This window comes from Culex pipiens, chromosome 3, assembly GCF_016801865.2.
Source record: "Culex pipiens pallens isolate TS chromosome 3, TS_CPP_V2, whole genome shotgun sequence".
Lineage (NCBI taxonomy): Eukaryota > Metazoa > Arthropoda > Insecta > Diptera > Culicidae > Culex > Culex pipiens.
This window is the reverse complement of record NC_068939.1, coordinates 131759940-131780259: the sequence shown is the minus strand read 5'-3', so window position 1 is coordinate 131780259 and position 20320 is coordinate 131759940. Positions and strand designations below refer to the sequence as shown.

At 38.6% G+C, this 20320-nt stretch overlaps 1 protein-coding gene across 1 annotated transcript in view; it reads right to left on the bottom strand.

Annotated features, from left to right (window-relative positions):
- Positions 1-1373: 1373 nt before the first annotated feature.
- Positions 1374-20320, bottom strand: part of LOC120420876 (extracellular serine/threonine protein CG31145-like) — a 103331-nt gene continuing 84384 nt past the window's right edge. Inside the window, exon 3 of the mRNA XM_052709221.1 lies at positions 1374-8101. Within this exon, the coding sequence (XP_052565181.1) occupies positions 5248-6810 (1563 nt within the window). The 5' untranslated portion in view covers positions 6811-8101 and the 3' untranslated portion in view covers positions 1374-5247. The remainder of the gene's footprint in view (positions 8102-20320) is intronic.

Genomic DNA, 20320 nt, shown 5'->3' with positions numbered 1-20320 from the left:
AAATCTGAAGAAATGTTAGTTTTGGTGTTAATGGCAGCCTACGAGCGAAAAAGTAATTTTTGTCCAAAATTTACTTTTACAACCCGGAATCAAACATATATGAATAACTTTTCAAGGGAGCATAACCAAAGTCACTATTATGGCAGACGTGTATCCCAAAATATGAGCCTGATTGGTTGAAACTACTACTTGTGAGAGCCATTTTATCGTTTGTTGAGCACTTTTTTTCGAAGTACCTAGGCCACGATATCTCGAGGTTGGATGGACCAAATTGGCTAAAATTTGGGGTGAAAAATTTCAAGACATTTTCTGTGTGCATGACGAAGCCCGATTTTGTTTTGAAAAAATGCAAAGATCAAAAACTGACATAAAAAAATATTGTTATCTTGTTTTAAAATATACCTTATCAAAATTCGCCTTCGTCATAATCAGGGACTGTTTATACAAGTCGTCACCAATAATTTTGCCAAAGCAGTGTTTAGATATGGTCGTTATTTGAAACTGCTTACTTCAAATTGCTTTATCTCGGCAAAGAAACAACCAAATGTCTTCAAATTATTCAAACTGTTAATAGTTGGAACTATATATTTTGATGCCTTGAATACATTTTTGACGATTTACATGTATGTAGCTCCTTATCATTCTTATTCTACTTACCATTCATTTACCCATTCATCTGAAACAAAGAATGTCATCATTTCAAACAGATAGAATAAAAAACCATTTTATTTATTCTGAACAACAACAATGGTAGTCACTTTATTATTCCGTCACATCGTTTTTTCCGTTTTTATTTCACAAATAGTTTTTGCAAATTTACTCTTAAATTTTTCGCCTCTTTCTTTACTATTTAACTAGCTCTCACTTCCTGCTGCTCTTGCTGCTACTACAATTGTGTATACTCTACTATCGAATAAATTATAAATTAGTGTCAGGTTATAAAACAGCCTTACCGCGTGGGTGCGCGTTGAAGAAAAAATAAGCGCAGAACGCGAAACGGGGGGTTTGGAAATTGGAAAAATTTTCTCGTAAGAAGGAATGCCTTGGAGTGGGTGGGTGGGGTTTGACAAACGAATCGCGGGGGTTAAAAATTTAAAAATATTATTTCATGTCTCACAGATATACTTTTTTTGTTGTCAACTTGTGTTTTTTTTTTTCTCACAGCGGGTGGTTCTCCCGCTTGTTGTACATGTGTAATTAAATTATTTTATTTCAGCACGCACTGTTTGCGTCAATTGTTATTAATTTGTTGTCGCGCGCGAGCACAAAAGCCGATTTCCGGAAATCGCAATAACTTGTTTTATCGCGTTGTATGATTAATTATTTTTACTTTGTCACAATCAGTCACATTTATTTGGAACGATCAGGGAGCGGGGGGGTTTTCTACTCGAAAAAAAAAAAAGAGTTGAGGAAAGTTTCCGATGTTTGCACTGCAGGTGGCGTCGTGTGGTAAATTTCATAGCACTCAGTGGGCTCAACAACAGAGGAACAACGAATTTAATCAGTTTTTTTGTTTGATGCTTTCGCTTGACTATTAATTTGTAATTCGAGGTCGCCCCCCAGCCGGAGGGCGCTGATTTGATTAATTTACCGCTGAGCGCTGTTCTTGTTATATTTTAAGTGTTGTTTTTGGCTGATTCTACTGGCTACTACACAGTAAGATTTATGAACTGTATACTATTTATCATTTGCCGCTGTCTGTCCGTTTTCGGGGATAAAATTTGGACTTCCTTCCAGTTGGGCGGGGTATTGTTCTGCTGTTTTGGGTCGTGACAGGATAAGGATGATTGATAGCTTTATCTCGCTGCCCGTTGATTTATCTCGTACTCACTCAAGAGAAGAGCGGAGTGTGTGCATTCCCGAGCAGGTGGAAAGTGGCAAATTATGATCAAGTTTGTGAGACCAGAATATGTTATTGGGGAACTCGGATTTAAAACACCTTTAAAACATTGTTTGTGGAATCCATTACTTCTAACAATAAATTATAACCAAGTGTGTTCATAAATTATTAGGATTTCTCATAATAAAAAAAAATAGAAGCAGAGAAAAAGCAACAAATTCTATTAGAACGTACTGGGCACACCAACTAACTCATATAATATTATTTTTGAATTCTCTATTTTTCCTCATTTTTAATCTGAACTTTTGATTAAATAATGAATTAAATTCCTTTCAAAATGTTTCAAAAACTCAAAATCCACAATGTTTCTGAAAAAATCTTTGAAAAATGGTTTCCTAAACAAATCCCATTTTCAAATTCTCTTTTTTTGGGGTACTTGCAGAACATCATATATTTGCACTTTAAAATAAAACTTTCCAAGCAGGTTCTCAAAAACTGATTCAAAATGTAAATATTCACAAGTTCCTAAATAAATTTTGATCAATGGCACTGCCGCTCTAATCGAGTCCGTCCCATATGTAAAAACAGCAAGCCGAGAAAAATGCAAGTCAAATTTGTCTCGCCCATAAGGTTACGTGTTAGAATTTCACGAAAAATCGAATTTTCTACGGTTTTCTGGAACAAAGTACTAAATTTTATTGGTTTTTCTGATAGTTCATATGATTTTCAACCGTGGCTGGGCAGATTTTGGTTATCTTTGAAAAACATGGTTTATCCCGGTAAGAATAATTTTATGGGAATCAAACTTTTACAAAACCTAGTACATAACCTTAAAATGTTCCTTGAGTAAATATCACAATTTGCAAGAGTTTTTAAAATTGAATGGAATTGTTTTTAAGGGTAACTCTGGATAATTGATTATGATTCAAACTATTTATAATTATAATTTATAATTTTCATTTTTTTTTCAATATTTCAAAATGGTAAAACAATTTTTTTTAAACTAACAGCGAAGGAACTCTTTAAATAGGTTTCTTAAGGGTGCACAGCAACCAAGTAAGTTGTTGTCTTCTTATTCCAAAATTGTAAAATTTACGGACCCAATCCTGCATTTGATTTGAATAAAAATAGTCAAACTTTGTTTAAAATTATATTGTAAACAGTACTTTGAAGGATGAATAAAAAATTATATCAAAAGTTCCCGTTGTTTTGAAGATATTAAAATGTCTGTAACAAAAATCTTGGTGCCAAAGCTCTGGTTGATGTGCACCGTTAAACAATATTCTCAAACCCAATTAAATTTATTAGATAGAAGATTTTTACGAAAATAACAGAACTTAAACTTTTTGAAAAATATTTTCAAAAAGGCGTTTAATCCTCGCGACTTTTGACGACAAACTGCGTATTTAAGATTCTTTCCAATTTATCGCCTAATTTGACAAATTTCGATTTCTCTATTGATTGAACACCCTGAGATATGATGTTCTCGTGATCAATAACCGATTTTGGAAAAATAATTGATTACCTACATTTTTACAGATTTTCTTATGCTGAACAAAATCAGACAAACATTTGCTTTTGCAAACAACACAAAATTTAAACCGAAATTAAATTAAATTCACCATCTAAAATTATCAAAGTGACGAACTGATGAGAAAAAATTATAATTAATTACGAATTCAATTTTGTGTGAACTTTTATTTAATTTTCACTAAATTTAAGGAGATTTTACACTACGGAAAACAAACAAACAAATTGCTCTATTTCTTGTGTGACAGTTTGCCAAACTCACAAACTTGTTTGCGGTCAACTCGCCAACCATCGTTGCCAGATTATTCTATGACAGGTCTGTATTTTCATTTAAAAAAGTCTGTATTTGGTCTGTATCATGTCGAATTCGGAACCATAGACGAAACTTTTTTGACTTTTAATAGCAAAGCAAAGCAAAAGGCTTAACTTTTAATCAAATTGAAGCATTATCAAATAACTGAATTGTTGTAATTTTTCAATAAACCATTTTTGAATATTCTGTTTGTACTGATTTTTGGGGTTGAGAAATCTGTAAATGGCTGTCACAAGCAAAACAAAACGTCAAACTGAGAATGCATTAAAACTGTCATACACAAAAAATGGGAGTTTGTTATTTTGCCAAAAAATCTGGAAAACAAAATTTTATTGTTTTGGAGTTTGACAGTTGTAAATTCACAGGGCGTTTTCCGGATTTTCAAAACTTTTTTATTCAACTTGTTTTTTTTTTCAGCACTTGTCGTATTATTATCACCAATAGGGTCCTAAAGCCCTATGTCAATTTTTATGTACAAAGGTAAAAAACACGCATGAAAACTATTTCAGAACATTTTTTTTTATGTAAAACTAAAAATTATTGGCGAGACAACTTTTTACGATGGATCAACTATGGTCCCTTTGGAAAGAGCTGTCAAGTAGGTCCTTTTCTGTCAACAAGGGCCGTGAATATAATAATTAAAAATTGATTTAAAAATCCGTACAAAGGGTCAACGTACTTAGAAAATTAAGCTTTATCGTAATATAAGGATAATTTGTGTGTTTTAAATTTTTTATCGTTGTGAAAAATAGTACAAAAAATAATATTTTAGGACCCAATTATTTTGATATTCCGGTTAATTTTATGTTTTGACTGTAAAAATCATCGATGGAAAGAAATCTTATGTGACAATGTTATGTTTTATTATTTGCTTATTTTCCATTCAAATCATGACCCCAGTTTTGTTATTTCCACCTGCTCGGGACAACCACCGCTCAAGAGCATTGTTTTCGTTTCGTGTTGTCGATGCAATATATTTTTTGTGTTGTTAAGGGAAGAAGGGGGATAAGGTACGATAAAACTTAACAGAAAAACAAGAACATCTAATATCATCTAGAATCGTTTAAAACGTAAATATCTGACAGGATCAATAATAGGTTCTCTCTTCCAGGGTTGGTGGATAATAGATTTGCTCTCATATTTAACTTTGGCCTCTCATTGCAACGGATCATCCGGATCATCCGCACACAGTGAATTTCTCTAATTGCTATACACAGTTACCCATATATGTATGTATGTATGTAGACGTGTCTATCTCTAATAAACGTTAGAACTTTACAACCGCGATATTTGGGGCGCGATCCTCTTTCTCTCTTTCGCACTCTTCTCACACACGCGCGCTCCCGCCGCTATCATTTTATGATAATAACCTTGTAATGAGCTAACAAACAGTCCCGCCGCACGATGATCACTAACGGAAGTCGGCAATCCTCCCGTTTCACTTCACTCTTTCACTCTCAGTTTTGCTCTCGATTGACGACGCGCTCGCGCGCTCACACACTCACACACGTGATTAGACTATGTACAATCTTGGCCGGTATTGGCCACCGTTACGGTTCATCTGCTAGGAGAAGCTCTGATCGAGGTGGTTCTGGCCAGCGGCGTCAAAGTCTTCCTCCTCGGAGGCCTTCTTGACGCAGTCCCGGATAGCTTGCAGGATGATGGCGACCCGGCGATCGAGGGCGACCATGTGGGGTTCCCACAGGACCGGTACGATCGGGTCGTTGGCCATCGAGTCGCGCAGTGTCTCCGAGAGGGATTTGGGCCCGTTGTGGAAGAGCAGCAGGGTCTCCAGGGTGGTCGATCGGATGAGGCAGCACTGCAGGAGGGGTGCCAGGATGGAGAGTTCATCGTGGAAGGGTCGCCCGAAGCCTCGACCGTGGTCCAGATGAATCGGGAAGGTGTCGTTGCCGAAGATCTTGAACGTTTCGTAGTGATGGCGGTCCATGTTGCCGGTGAGAAAGTCGAACACGGACATGTCCATCAGGTCTAGGAGGCGCCGGTCCTCGTCGTACGGTGGAATATCCCGCACCATGGTGCAGTAGTCCCGGTCGGTTTCCCACTGGGCCTTCCTGCGCTTGTGGTACGATCGTCGCCACGGGTGACGCCACACCTTGCGCTGGGTGTCCGCCTGGGTTGGGAGGAACGCCGCGAAGGAGCCTTCCAGCGTGTCCGGGCTGCCGCAGATCGCGTGCGACGTATCACAATAGTAGGAACACTTGCCGTGGAAGCACTTGTTGCCCGCCGGCGAGATGAAGAACGTCTTCAGCAGGTTGTCGTCGCACAACCGCTCGATCTCGGTGGTAATGTTAAGGATTCGGCCGGTGACGGGCATTGCCCGCCGGAAGCCCATGATCCGGTCGAGGTGGAAGGCCGCGATCTCGGCGTTGTGTCGTTCGTAGTCGGTAAAGTAGAAATGGTTCGGCAGCGTTTGCTGCTCTCGGGGGAACCGCATCGGCTTGAACAGTGCGTGAATATCGTTCGGATATTCAATGATCAGCTTGATCTGGGTGCCGCCCTCTTTCTGCACGACGTGCTTGATCGGCATGCTCACCATGTCCTGTATCACGGCATCGACGAGCTTGTCGCTCTTGGCGTACAACTCGTTCTTGGTAATGGACAGCTGGAATCGCTCCAAATTGGTCGCATTTGGGCTCACTCGAAGGTCGAGCATCTCCGCCAGCGTCGGATTCTCGTCGTCACTTTGATCTTCCTTCACCACAATCCGCTCGTAAAATTGCGGATTTCGCCGGTTCTTCGGTGCCACCACCAGCGCCGTCAAGTCCTTGAACCGATCGTGCGGTGGCGCCGTGGTCACCTGTTTGCTCGGGTAGCCCGCCCCCGAGGTGTCAGTCCGACCGCGCGTGTGCGGATTCGTCGTCAGGTACTCCTTCGACCCGGACGCATTACTTTTGGCAAGATATTTCCGGTGGAACTCGTTGTAGATCCCACTCTTGTCGTCCTCACTCGCGAACCGCACCCGGCCGTGCGACGGAATAAACTCCCCCCGGGACACTCCCAGGTCCATCTGCAGGTCGATCACCAGCAGCAGCGTGAAGAGCACCAGCGAGGCGCCGAAGCCCAGCGCCAGCCGCTCCTTCAACTTCTTCGACCGTATCCAGTACATCCTGTCGCCGCAAACACCGATCACCGAATGATCCCTGAACACGATCACGATCACGCTAACCTTCGCTAAACCCTTATCACTTCCCTTGCGCAGATCACTGCCCTCTTCGTCTCGAAAACATCTTCTAATCTGGAAAGTTTTTCGCGCACACACTCACTCACTATCACTGACCGCGCTTCACTTATGCTGTTTATGCACTTTTGTTCCGCCAAACTCAGCACATTTCACTCAGCACTTGTTTTGGATCCTTCACTGCTCAGGCAAACCAAAACATCGCCACGCCACGATTCGTGCTGAGCTGTCATCCGAGACACTCTTCAGCCACGACACCGTCTCTCCCGTCACGTGGCCAACAAACTAACGAAACTTAAATTTTCCGACAAGACTCGGGCAGATCAACGCGGGCACACTTGCGGAATCGGACGGTTCTCGGCGCGCACTAGTTCGGCGCAATTTTTGTGATAAGATTAAGCTCAACGCGGTATCTCCGGGAGATTGCTCTCGCTCTCCGAGCAATTCTCGCTCGCTCTCCCGAACCGGCTTCTCCAACACTTTCACGCTCGTCGTCGTCGCCGCGTTCAGAACCAGCGAGCTGCTGTTGAGACGAGACTTGGCACACAATGGGCTCGAATCAAACAACCGATGATCATTTACATAATCTGCACCCGAGAGGAGCTCGTCTCGCGAAACGAGGTTATGTGTGCGGTATCTTCTTCAGCGCGTTTCTTTTGTTTTGCTCGCGCGCGCGCTCGATCTTGTTTCGTGTGGGCTCCGGTTCGCGCGGACTCCGAATCGATACTGACGAACTGCTGCTGCGAGAGCAGATTAATGCCCCGGGGGTAATTGTTCCACCTTTCCTTTTCGGCGTCGACGTCGTCTTCAGCGCTTGGCCTTCCCCCAGTTTCGGTTGTTGTTTTTTTCTTTCTGTTGTGTCTTCTTTTCGCCTTTCCTCCTCGTTGTTGTGCGTTAAGTCGCTTCGTCGTCGTCACTGACAGCTGAGCCGAAGTTGAGTCGGGTTGGCGCTACACCTCGTGTGTGCGTGTGAGAGAGCTGCAACAGGTGTCAATTTTGCGCGTTCGCCTTCTTTCAGTGTGGTCGCTTTCCGCGTTCCGTTGCCTGTGACAATGTCCCGAGAAGGTGCGGCCATCGGGCGTTGCTCGCGATGATCATGATTCTTTCTACCGAAACGCGCTGTGTGTGTGTGCCTGGCTTTTGTTTTGACTACCGTTGACGAACCAGAAAGAGATAGGAAGGAATTCCAGCTACCTATTGGAGCATCCCCAAAGTGGACCTGGAAGTAGAACGGAAAGAGATGGAAAATGAGGCGTTAAAATTGGTAATTCATGCTTTAAGTTGGCTAGCTTAGCATAGTTGGACTCAGAACTGAGCGAAAGACGAGAGTGGAAGTATTTTTTTCCCTCCGTTTATGCTGATGTTGATGTTTTTTTTCGTGGTTTATTACTCGAGTAAACATTGGTGTGGCCTAGTTGCCGGGCGGTCGACCACGGGGTTCTAATTGACTGTATGGTGTATGATGGGAGGTACACCGCAGTGAACAGTTTATCTTTAGTGAGTCGGTCGGGAGTTTTTTTTTTTCTCATGCTGTGTAAGCGAAAATAGAAAGCGGTTTTTGATTTATTCGTTTGGGTGTTTGATTCAGAATATTTTATTCCTTGTTTTAGCTTGTTGGAATTGATTTATTTCTCCCGCCAAAAATATTGTGTTGCTTTTAAATTCAGTTTATTAAAGATATATTTTTAAAGACGTGACGATTATTCACATTGATAATTAATTCCAAGATTTTTTTTTATTAAAAAAAACTATGGAGTATTTTTGTAACTCGATTATTGCAAAATATCACTTCGGATAATCAAAACTTCGGATAATCGAATCCAGAAAAATAAATAAAAATTGTTTGCTTATTTTTGAGGCAATTGCAAACCTCTTTTTACACCCTAGCTTCCATCCACCCCGGGATTCGAACTGATGACCTTTGGATTGTTAGTCCAACTGCCTACAAGCGACTCCACCGAGACAGGACCCAGGTAGACGACTCCTACACCTGGACTGAGCTAACGACCTAACCTTTTTTGGTTAGTCCGGGGCCAACAATTACTTCCCGTCCGACGGAAGGCGTGATCAGACAAATCTCGTCTCGAAAAATGCCACCGGGACCTTCTGGGATCGAACCCAGGCCGACTGGGTGAGAGGCAATCACGCTTAAGTATGATCCCTCAACTACTCTAAACTGCCCCTGATCGCATAAATGTCCCATATGCATTTTCATCGATTTCGAGTTATTGATACAGTTTTGTTCAAAATGGTGTGCTCTTTCAAAAGAGCCTATAACATCCAGTACTTTGTTCTAGAAATCAGGAGGAAATCCAGTTTTTTCGCGAAAACTTAACACGTAGCCTTATGTATGGGACAAACTTCAAATGCGTTTTTCTCAGCTTGCTGTTTTTGCATATGGGACATTTATGCGAACATGGGCAGTAAAGTTATTTAGAATTTTTTAATCCAAGATGGCGGCCAAAATGGCGGTGATGAAATATTGAAAAAATGCATTATTTAATGTAATAGGCAATCAACCATTCAAATTTGACTAAAATGATGTAAAAAGCAAGAAAATAAAAAAAAACACGAAAACATTTTTTTTGTTCATGATTCGATTATCTGAAGTCCCGTATAAATAAAAAAAAATCGCAAAAAAAAAGTTTAAAAATTGAATTTATGAGCCATGATTTCAACATTTGAATGAAAAAAAAAGTGTTTTAAAATGCATTTTACACCTGTCCAGTTGTTTTGCAATCATCAGTTTCCAAAATATCCAAGTATTGACGAAAATGTTATTTTTTGCCGCTGCCGATGCTGTGCATTGGCATTCCATAACATTTCAAAATATTTTTTATCCAGTCCAAACATGCTAAATATGATTATCAATGCAGAAAAATGCATTTTAGATTGTTTTCAATTGATTTGACTTCATTAAAATTTGTAAATTTTTTGATAAAATATTGTTTTTGCCCCCTTATTTTTCGGAAGAATTTTGAAGGGGGAGGGGGCGACATAAGCTTTGAAAAATATTGGCAACGGCCTTAAATATTTTCAACTATTATTTAAAGAACTGCTCGTGTTGAAAGAATGAAAAAACTCACATTTTTTCCGACATTCAAGAATATGTTTCTTTTTAATTATTTGGAAAATTGAAAAATATTGTAGAAGCCAGATTTTTAAAGCACTGGTAATATTTAAAAAAATGGATAAACTCACAAGAATATTGTATCATCAAGAATTGTTAGCCTTAAAAATAATAAAACATATCTTAAAATTACAAAAAATATTTTTTAAGAATTGGAATCACTCAAAAAATAGTTTGGAAGTTCTGCTACTTATTTGAAGGAACTGTTTATTTTTGAAAGAGTGCAAAAAAACTCACAGAAAAATACCGTTCTATTTGTAAGAAAATAAATTTATTAAAATATGTTTGAAGTGTGACTAATTCTGCACTTGTTTAAAAACATATATTCTTTGTTAGGAAATTTACAAAAATATTGCAGTAATTTGTTTCTCTTTTTCCACAATTCGTCGGTTGTGTGCTATCTTGTGACACGTCCTATCTTTTTGCCGCAGACGTGCCACAAGATAGCACACAAGCGACGAATTGACGTTTTGTCTTTTCGACGCTTGACCTTTTGACCACTTTCAACCTTTTGTCCGTTCTACCTTTTGTCTTTCGAGCTTTTGTCGCAAATCCGATTATATTATGTTCAAGGATTGTTGGCTTTAAATTTAAAAATCTATTATTTCCATGCACGTTATACATAAACACTTAGAACTTTTTTACCGAATTTTCAACTGCTGAACAGTAACGATAAACTGAAAATTACCGAATTTGGCAAGAGCATACCGAAATTTGATAATGCAGTTCATTATTGTTCATCGTACAACCGAAATTCGGTAACCAGATGGTTTACCGATCTAAATTAAAAGGATGATAAAAAAGCATTAATATTTTCCTCTGATAACTTTGTGAACAGTGTGTTTGAAGTACCAAATTCTTTAACTTCTTCAATGATGTTTTAATTTTTTTCTTAACGGTTTAAATATGATTTTAAGGTATATTTAAGGCTTTTTTTACCGAATTCTGTGGTTGAAAAATCGGCAAAGTTGAGATCGGTAAACCATCTGTCAAAATGGACAAAATTTTACCGAATTTTGGTTGTACGATGAACAATATTGAACTTTTTTATCGAATTCGGTAATTTTCAGTTTACCGAACTGTTCAGCAGTTGAAAATTTGGTAAACTTTACCGAATTCGGTAAAAAATCTAATTGTTCAGATTTGATTTTTCATTATATTCTTTTTTTTCACGCTTATTTTGAAATATATTTAACTTATAATCTTTTATTATAGACAAGTCAGATAAATTCAGACTTAGATTTTTTGGCCGAATTCGGTAGTTGAAAAATCGGCAAAGTTTAGATCGGTAAACCATCTGTCAAAATGAATAAAATTTTACCGAATTTCGGTAATACGATGAATAAAATGAACTTCATTAACGAATTTCGTTAACTATTTACCGAACTCGGTAATTTTCGGTTAACCGAACTGTTCACCAGTTGAAAATTCGGTAAACTTTACCGAATTCGGTGAACAAATCTTAGTGTGTTATTAGCAGAAGTGAAATTTATTTTTTTTGTCATAACATTATTTTTATTAGTTTCTTTTTAGTTTTGGGACCTGGTTAGGACCAAGTCGGCATTTGTAATTAAAGTTTTTTTTTTTAAAGCTAAGAGAAATGATTTAACTCAAAAATGACGAACTCCTCGTCAGAGTGTCACCACAGCAGACGGAGGAAACAAAGACAGTTCACAATCACTGCTATAAGTCACATGCAGGGATGGAACAATCGCAAAAAAATCATTTTCGCCAGCGAACTTTCTTCACAAGCGAAAGAGAAAGGAGGCAAATCACGCAAAAGGAAATCGCTCCCGAACTTCTCCAAAAAAATCAATCTGCTGATGATTTTTTGTGAATTTCCTTGTAAGCACCACTTAAAAATATTTATTTCACTATGTTTACACACATTGTCCATCTACAAAATGTGACAGGTCATTTTTAGACGTGTGACGTTAAACTTGCAAGTGTAGTGGTGAAAAAGATGTTCCGCCGAATAATCATGATGATGATTTTTTTAGATTCCTTTTACCGATCATTCGTGCGCGAGAGAATAGAGCCATGCTCCATTCGGATTTTTTTTTCTTGATGAACGTCCAATGATTTTCTTTTGATGATGATTATTCCATCGCTGGTCACATGATATACATTTTTTGCAAGAAAGAGATGACAGATTTCTGATGCAAACAAACCAATTTTTTTAGAACCCTGATGTTATAATGCGTTAGTAAATTCAATATCTCGCAAACTAAAAAAAAAAAAAAAATCATAATTTCATAAAACCAAATAAAAAAAAACATTTAAAGAAAGTCAAAATATAGTTAAGAAAGAGCAAGTTCGTCCAATGCACTGATTCAATAAATTCAATATTGTTTCAAATCGCATTTGAATAACCCATGTTTACATTATGTCTCGGTTACGACCCATAAAACAGTTTATCTAGCTGTTATGAACATCTAAATAAATAAAATAGTGCAAACAGCTCTTTACAAGCCCACCTGACTCATCAAAACAACCCTCTAGAGGAAGGCGAATCTTCCACCTGTTCCAGCAGGGGTCGGGTCAATCGGCAGAAAACCGAACGGCAGAATGCCGAATGGCAGAATGCCAAATGGCAGAAATTTCAATCGGCAGAAAAATAAATGGCCGAATGATAAATGGCAGAAAAGGTCAAATGGCAGAATATAATATGGCAGAAAAGGTCAATCGGCAGAAAGGGTCAATGAGCAGAAAATTAAGAAGCCGAAAAATCAAATGGCAGAAAAATCAAAAGGCAGAAAAATTAAAAAGCAGAAAAGTTAAATGGCAAAACGTTAATAAGCAGAAAAATTAATTGGCAGAAAATTAATTAGCAGAAAATTAAATGGCAGAAAGTTGATCAGCAGAAAAAATAAATAGCAGAAAATTAAATGGCAGAAAATTAAACGGCAGAATAGTTAGTTGGCAGAATAGTTAAATGGCAGAATATTCAAATGGCAGAACAGCCAAATGGCAGAATAATCAAATGGCGGAATAATTAATTAGCAGAAGAGTTGAATGGCAGAATAGTTAAATGGCAGAATGTCAAATGGCAGAATAAATAATTCACAGGAGAGTTGAATGGCAGAATCGTCCAATGGCAGAACAGTCAAATGGCAGAATAGTCAAACGGCAGAATAGTCCAATGGCAGAATAGTCAAATGGCAGAATAGTCAAACGGCAGAATTCACTTGATTTAATATTAATAGTACGTTCATTGGAAGTGCCGGTACGGCACTGAGTGCCGCACTCGTCGGTGCCAGTTTTAATTCAATCGAACGTCATTTGTCAGTGTGCGTGAAACTCGCATTAAACTGAAAAAATATCGAGTGCGGCACTAGAGTTTCAGTTCCAAGATGGCAGCGAAACTCGTGCGGAACTAGCGCGAGTTTTTCCAAAGAAACACTTTGCTTATATTGTAACTTCAGTGTTTATTCAACATAAACAGTTTATCAAACAGTTCATGCAATAAAAGTAATAATTTTTTAATAAATTGTACTGTTTAACATTTAGAGTCTTTTGAATAGGTCCTTTAAACATATGAAACACAATAGCTTATAGGACCTTTTTTTTTTTTTAAAAAAAAAACTATGAACCGATGGAGGTTATGTTACACATGACCAGTCTGCCCAAGAACTATGCAAGAAGCATGTTGAAATGGTGGCAAATTTTCGATTCGGACAGTGCATGTGTTTAAATGGGGAGAAAGACCGCAATGTAGTACCGCCCCTTTCAAATGTTGCTCCAGCCAGCCCAGTCACGAAATATTTCAGCAGAGCTGGTTCTGCTAAAACCCTGCTAGAACGGTGGAGCATTTCTGCTAGAATGCTGTAAGAATTTCCAGCTTTGTTAGAACTGTGCTAGATCGTCGTAACTGGGAGATTTCTACCACTTGAGGCAGTGTATGCACTTGGTAAGAAACCAGTCAAGGAAAATTTCAAATGGGCAACAACAGCAGCGAAAGCAAGCCAGAGATGGTGTAGAAAACCCCCCAAAAAATCGCTTCGTTGTTCTGCTGTTCGTAAAAATGTTTTTTGACTCCTTTCCCTTTCGAGCTGCGTACTGGCCTTGTGTCCTAAAAAGTTCCTTAGTAACTTTTTAAAATGGCGTAACCATTAATGTAAACAAACAGTCTATCCCACTTGCTCTGGTGACAGTTATGGTTGTGTAAGAGTGAGATAGAGTTATCTACGTGCGCATGTATTGCGTGTTTGAACACGAAGGGTTTTTAGGTTAAAATTTGTACCCGCCAGCAAAAACAAAGTGTGCGTGAGATCGGGCTTAGATAGCTTAGATTTTGATTATACTATTTTCGAGTAGATCAATCGCCTGTAAAAACCAGCTGTTTACCACGTGCACCACCACAGCTGATTTTGCCAGACGAATCATTCTACTCGATTTGCCTAAGTATGCGTGTCAATTTTGTTACGAACTAAAACACTCTCGCGCGTGGATATCTCTATCGAGCTGTCAAATCTTAACATGGAGTTAAACTTTCTGTGCAGTTGCTGTGAAGCTTACCAAGGCTTTTCAAAAAGTTTAACTCCATGTTGCACGCACACACTCTCACAAAAGCAAAATGAAATGGTACCCTAATGTGCGAACGCGTAATAAAGAGTTATCTACGTGCGCATGTATTGCGTGTACGTACACGAAAAATTTTGTTGTACCAGCCAGCAAAACAAATGGTGCGCTAGTGTGTGTGAGATCGGGCTTAGAAAGCTCTATAGAGATCTCCACGGTTTCTCTCACGCGCGAGAGTGTGTTAGTTCGTAACAAAATTGACACGCATACTTAGGCAAATCTATAGAATGATTCGTCTGTCAAAATCAGCTGTGGTGGTGCACGTGGTAAACAGCTGGTTTTTACAGGCGATTTATCTACTCGAAAATAGTATAATCAAAATCTAAGCTATCTAAGCCCGATCTCACGCACACTTTTGGTACGTTCGTTTGAAGAGCCGGTGCGGGACTGAGTGCCGCACTCGTCGGTGCCAGTTTTGGTTCAATCGAACGTCATTTGTCAGTGTGCGTGGAACTCGCATGAAACTGAAAAAATATCGAGTGCGGCACTAGAGTTTCTGTTCCAAGATGGCGGCGAAACTCGTGCGGAACTAGCGCGAGTTTCTTCAAACAAACACTTTGACAGCTCTGAGTGCGGCACTCAGTGCCGAACTAGCCATCAAACGAACGTACCATTTGTTTTTGCTGGCGGGTACAAATTTTAACCTAAAAACCCTTCGTGTTCAAACACGCAATACATGCGCACGTAGATAACTCTATCTCACTCTTACACAACCATAACTGTCACCAGAGCAAGTGGGATAGACTGTTTGTTTACATTAATGGTTACGCCATTTTAAAAAGTTACTAAGGAACTATTTAGGACACAGGGCCAGTACGCAGCTCGAAAGGGAAAGGAGTCAAAAAACATTTTTACGAACAGCAGAACAACGAAGCGATTTTTTGGGGGGTTTTCTACACCATCTCTGGCTTGCTTTCGCTGCTGTTGTTGCCCATTTGAAATTTTCCTTGACTGGTTTCTTACCAAGTGCATACACTGCTTCAAGTGGTTGAAATCTCCCAGTTACGACGATCTAGCACAGTTCTAACAAAGCTGGAAATTCTTACAGCATTCTAGCAGAAATGCTCCACCGTTCTAGCAGGGTTTTAGCAGAACCAGCTCTGCTGGAATATTTCGTGACTGGGCTGGCTGGAGCAACATTTGAAAGGGGCGGTACTACATTGCGGTCTTTCTCCCCATTTAAACACATGTACTGTCCGAATCGAAAATTTGCCACCATTTCAACATGCTTCTTGCATAGTTTTTGGGCAGACTGGTCATGTGTAACATTACCTCCATCGGTTCATAGTTTTTTTTTAAAAAAAAGGTCCTATAAGACTGTCTGCAGCGCGAAGTTTTATAATTGTTTCAAATTGCGAGCAGTTTTAATTTTTTAGAACTGGCGGAAATTAAACTAGAACACGGTGCTCGCAACGCGCTGATCTAAATGTTGTTTCAAAAAATGCTTTTAATTGTGTGCGTATGATTATCAACACAGCATCATAGTGTGTGTGTAAGAATACGTGGATATCTCTATATATCTGATTTTTTTTGAAACTGAGTTCTATTCCAGTTCCAAATCGTCTCACGTTTGAAACAAACTCGTCGAGCAGTTTTATTCCTGTTTCAAAATACTGCTCGAAAAATAAAACTGCAACTCCGCGTTGCGGGTGGTCTGTTTCAGTTCTATTTGAAAAATGAAACAGCTAGAACAAAGTAGAGCCGCGTTGCTAGACTGGTTGCTATTGTGTTTCATATGTTTAAAGGACCTATTCAAAAGACTCTAAATGTTAAACAGTACAATTTATTAAAAATTATTACTTTTATTGCATGAACTGTTTGATAAACTGTTTATGTTGAATAAACACTGAAGTTACAATATAAGCAAAGTGTTTCTTTGGAAAAAACTCGCGCTAGTTCCGCACGAGTTTCGCTGCCATCTTGGAACTGAAACTCTAGTGCCGCACTCGATATTTTTTCAGTTTAATGCGAGTTTCACGCACACTGACAAATGACGTTCGATTGAATTAAAACTGGCACTGACGAGTGCGGCACTCAGTGCCGCACCGGCACTTCAAATGAACGTACTATTAATATTAAATCAAGTGAATTCTGCCATTTGACTATTCTGCCATTTGACTGTTCTGCCATTGGACTATTCTGCCGTTTGACTATTCTGCCATTTGACTGTTCTGCCATTGGACTATTCTGCCATTCAACTCTCCTGTGAATTATTTATTCTGCCATTTGACATTCTGCCATTTAACTATTCTGCCATTCAACTCTTCTGCTAATTAATTATTCCGCCATTTGATTATTCTGCCATTTGGCTGTTCTGCTATTTGACTATTCTGCCATTTAACTATTCTGCCAACTAACTATTCTGCCGTTTAATTTTCTGGCATTTAATTTTCTGCTATTTATTTTTTCTGCAGATCAACTTTCTGCCATTTAATTTTCTGCTAATTAATTTTCTGCCAATTAATTTTTCTGCTTATTAACGTTCTGCCATTTAACTTTTCTGCTTTTTAATTTTTCTGCCTTTTGATTTTTCTGCCTTTGGATTTTTCGGCTCTTTGACTTATTCTGCCAATTAATTTTCTGCTTTTTAATTTTCTGCTGTTTGACCTTTTCCGCCATTTAATATTCTGCCATTTGACCTATCCTGCTATTTGTCCTTTCTGCCATGTGATTTTCTGCCATTTGGCATTCTGCCATTCGGCATTCTGCCGATCGGTTTTCTGCCGATTGACCCGACCCCGTTCCAGCACCGACCAAAGGTAAACATCGATAAGTGAGTTTTCCCACCATAAGCCACCTCCCCCCACCTCGCTCACCCTTCGTAAATCTCACCCATAACGTCACACACATTTGCCTCCAGTACTCGTATATGCATATTTATGATTTTGTAAACAAATAACCCTATACTTGGGCTGCCGTTTAGTGCCTTCATGCTGCTCGGTTCGAATCCATTTGCAGCGATTTTTTTACTTCTCACCAGCAGCCGTCATGAAAAAAAAGTGTGGAGATGCAAAACATAATCAACCCATAAAAAGCCCTCCCTCCCTTCATTTTTTTTTGTGCTGTGCTGTTGCCTATTGCACTACTGACCCACTAAATCGAAGGCGCGAAAACAACAATAGTGCTGATTTGCGTGAAAACGTTTGTTTTCGGATAAATAGAAGCAACAACAACAGACAAGTTCGAAAAAAAAAAACGGTTGAACTCTATTGCGATTGCCGGCGTTGAAGGCAGATTACCACGATCATGATTCGATTGCAGTTTTCCCATGGAAATGGAAACAGTGATAGGCTAGCCGCGAGAGAGAGATTAGGGAGGAAAAAGAAGGGCCCGATTGGGCAACAATAATGGGGGAAAAGTAACAAAACAAGAGCGTGCGTACCGAGCCGGCCGAAATTCAAATTTTCCCATCCTCATTAAGATTAAGCCGCCTTCTCCTTCATCGTCGGTATCGGACCTAGATTGGCGAATCGAACGGATAAAAGGGCTTAACTGGAACCAGGGGAGGAGGTGGGTTGAAGCAAGTTTCTTATTTTTTCTGGAAAATGTAATTAAACTTTTGAATATATAAAACATAAAAAATATCAAAAAAAATAATCATTTGATAAATTGTCTTATAGCTATAGGTCTCTTTTACCCAAAACCTTGTCTAAATTGCAAATCGGATAGTCGAATCATGATTTTTGAATGCTGCTAAATTGTGAAAAGCCTCTACGGCCTATTTTTTTCTTCTATTTTTTACCAGTGTCATTTTGAGCACTGTTTGTTCCACGAAAAACTTTACTTTTCTTGTTTTATGCTTCTCTTAATTTATTGATATGCATTTTTCTTGCTTCTTTTTTATTTTATTAGGATAGTGCTAGACTTGTTTTACAACCTCCAATCGTTATAATTTGCTTATTTGATGTTTCTCATATTTTCAAGTATTTTTTGTTTGTTTTTCACATTTAAGGTTGTAGATGGTGTCATTCACTCTTGGGGCAACGGCTGTCAATGCTGGTTCTGAATTCAGGGTCCAGACAAAGTAAATTGAAAAGAAAAATTAATAAAGATTTAAAATCAGTGATCCCCGTGCACCGCGTTCAACCGCGTTCTCTGTTTTCTGTACTCGATCAAACACCAGCACCGCGTGTGCACGCGTACAAGCAAACCTAAACTCTGCCGTGTACAGGCTGAACCCGTACACGAACCTCAAGTTTAAACCGAACCTTGCACCTCGGGTACAAACCCCGTGCAGGCCGACGACGCAGAAAAGAGACAAAAATATTTCCCTCACGCTCCCTCTGCTGTAAAGTGGTGTTTCATTCTCCGCTGCAGTCACACTACAGTGTTTGCCACAGAGAGAGTGAGAAGCAGTCATTTTTTTCGTCTCTTTATACGCTCTTCGCTCGCACGGCGTTGTACCCGAGGTGTGCACCCCGTGTTTACACCGCGTGTAAACTTGAGTGCGCCGTGCGGGGAGAACTCGAACATGGTAGCCTGGTGTGTTTGAGGTTCATCTGCACTGAAAACTTGTACGGCGTGTACGGCGTGCTTGCGTTTGGGGAAGACTGTTTAAAATAAAAGGCCGCAAAATTTCTGACCAGCAATGATACCTTTCAAAGCCTTTTAACCCTTTTAGGCTCGATGGGTCATATTTGACATTTTCAAAACTAGCCTATTATATTTGTATGGTCATAAAAACATTTTCCTATCATCAACTTAACAAACTTAAATTTAAATCTTTAAGTAAGGGCCAAACATGTTTTTTTTTTATAATTTTTATAAAAAAAAATGTTGTTTTAAACTAAACCTGCCTACCGTTATAAGTTTGCAAATATCTTTAACCAACGAAAAAGTATTTGTCTAAAAATAAATAGTTTACCTATCGACTTTTATTGCTAATATGGTAAGAAATGATCCCAAGTATGTTTTTAAAAATTAAAGGCAGCCTTCCAATGTTTAGAAAACTTAAGAAGAATGATTCTTCTTAATGATGGTTTTTATTTTTAAGTATCGTAAACCGGGGTTACATGGATAGCCGGGGTGACTTTGATAGGTTTTAGAAATTTCCGCAAAATAATGAATACAAATTAAACACTTACGGAATGGTATGGAAACATACTGACTATGGTAGAGCAGTGTTCAAAGTATCTCAAGAAGCAGATTTCAACATGTTTTGAAAAGTTTAAATAGTTAGATAACTATAATTATGAAAACATTGATAAATAGGATTATTTCAATACTCTCAAAGTGTCATGTTTTTCTCAACGAAAATTAGTTCGAACCGGATAACGGATCATCGTACATCATCGTATTCTTTGGACAGCTTTACACTTAGAACAGTTTATATTTGTTCTTTAATTACAAGTTTTAAGTGTTTTTTAAACAGAATTTAAAAATATTTTCTGGTTTAAAGGCATTTTCAATAGAACAACTTTAGAAGTAAACTTGAAAAATGTCTTTTTACCTAAAAAAATATTTTTTTTTGAAATGAAACATTTAAAGTAAGCTTACTAATGGTCAATTTGAATTAATCATTATCAATTGCACACTTTCAAGCAAAATTTTGTAAGAAACTTATTGAGTGTCAAAAAAAATTGAACGAAACTATTTTTTAAAGCATTTTTTTTATTGAAAAAAAACTTTGATGAACATTGTGGGGTCTACCTCAGTACATGTTTTACAAAAAATATATGTTGTGAAAAAATCTAACTGGTTGAATAATATTTCAAAATATATTGAAAT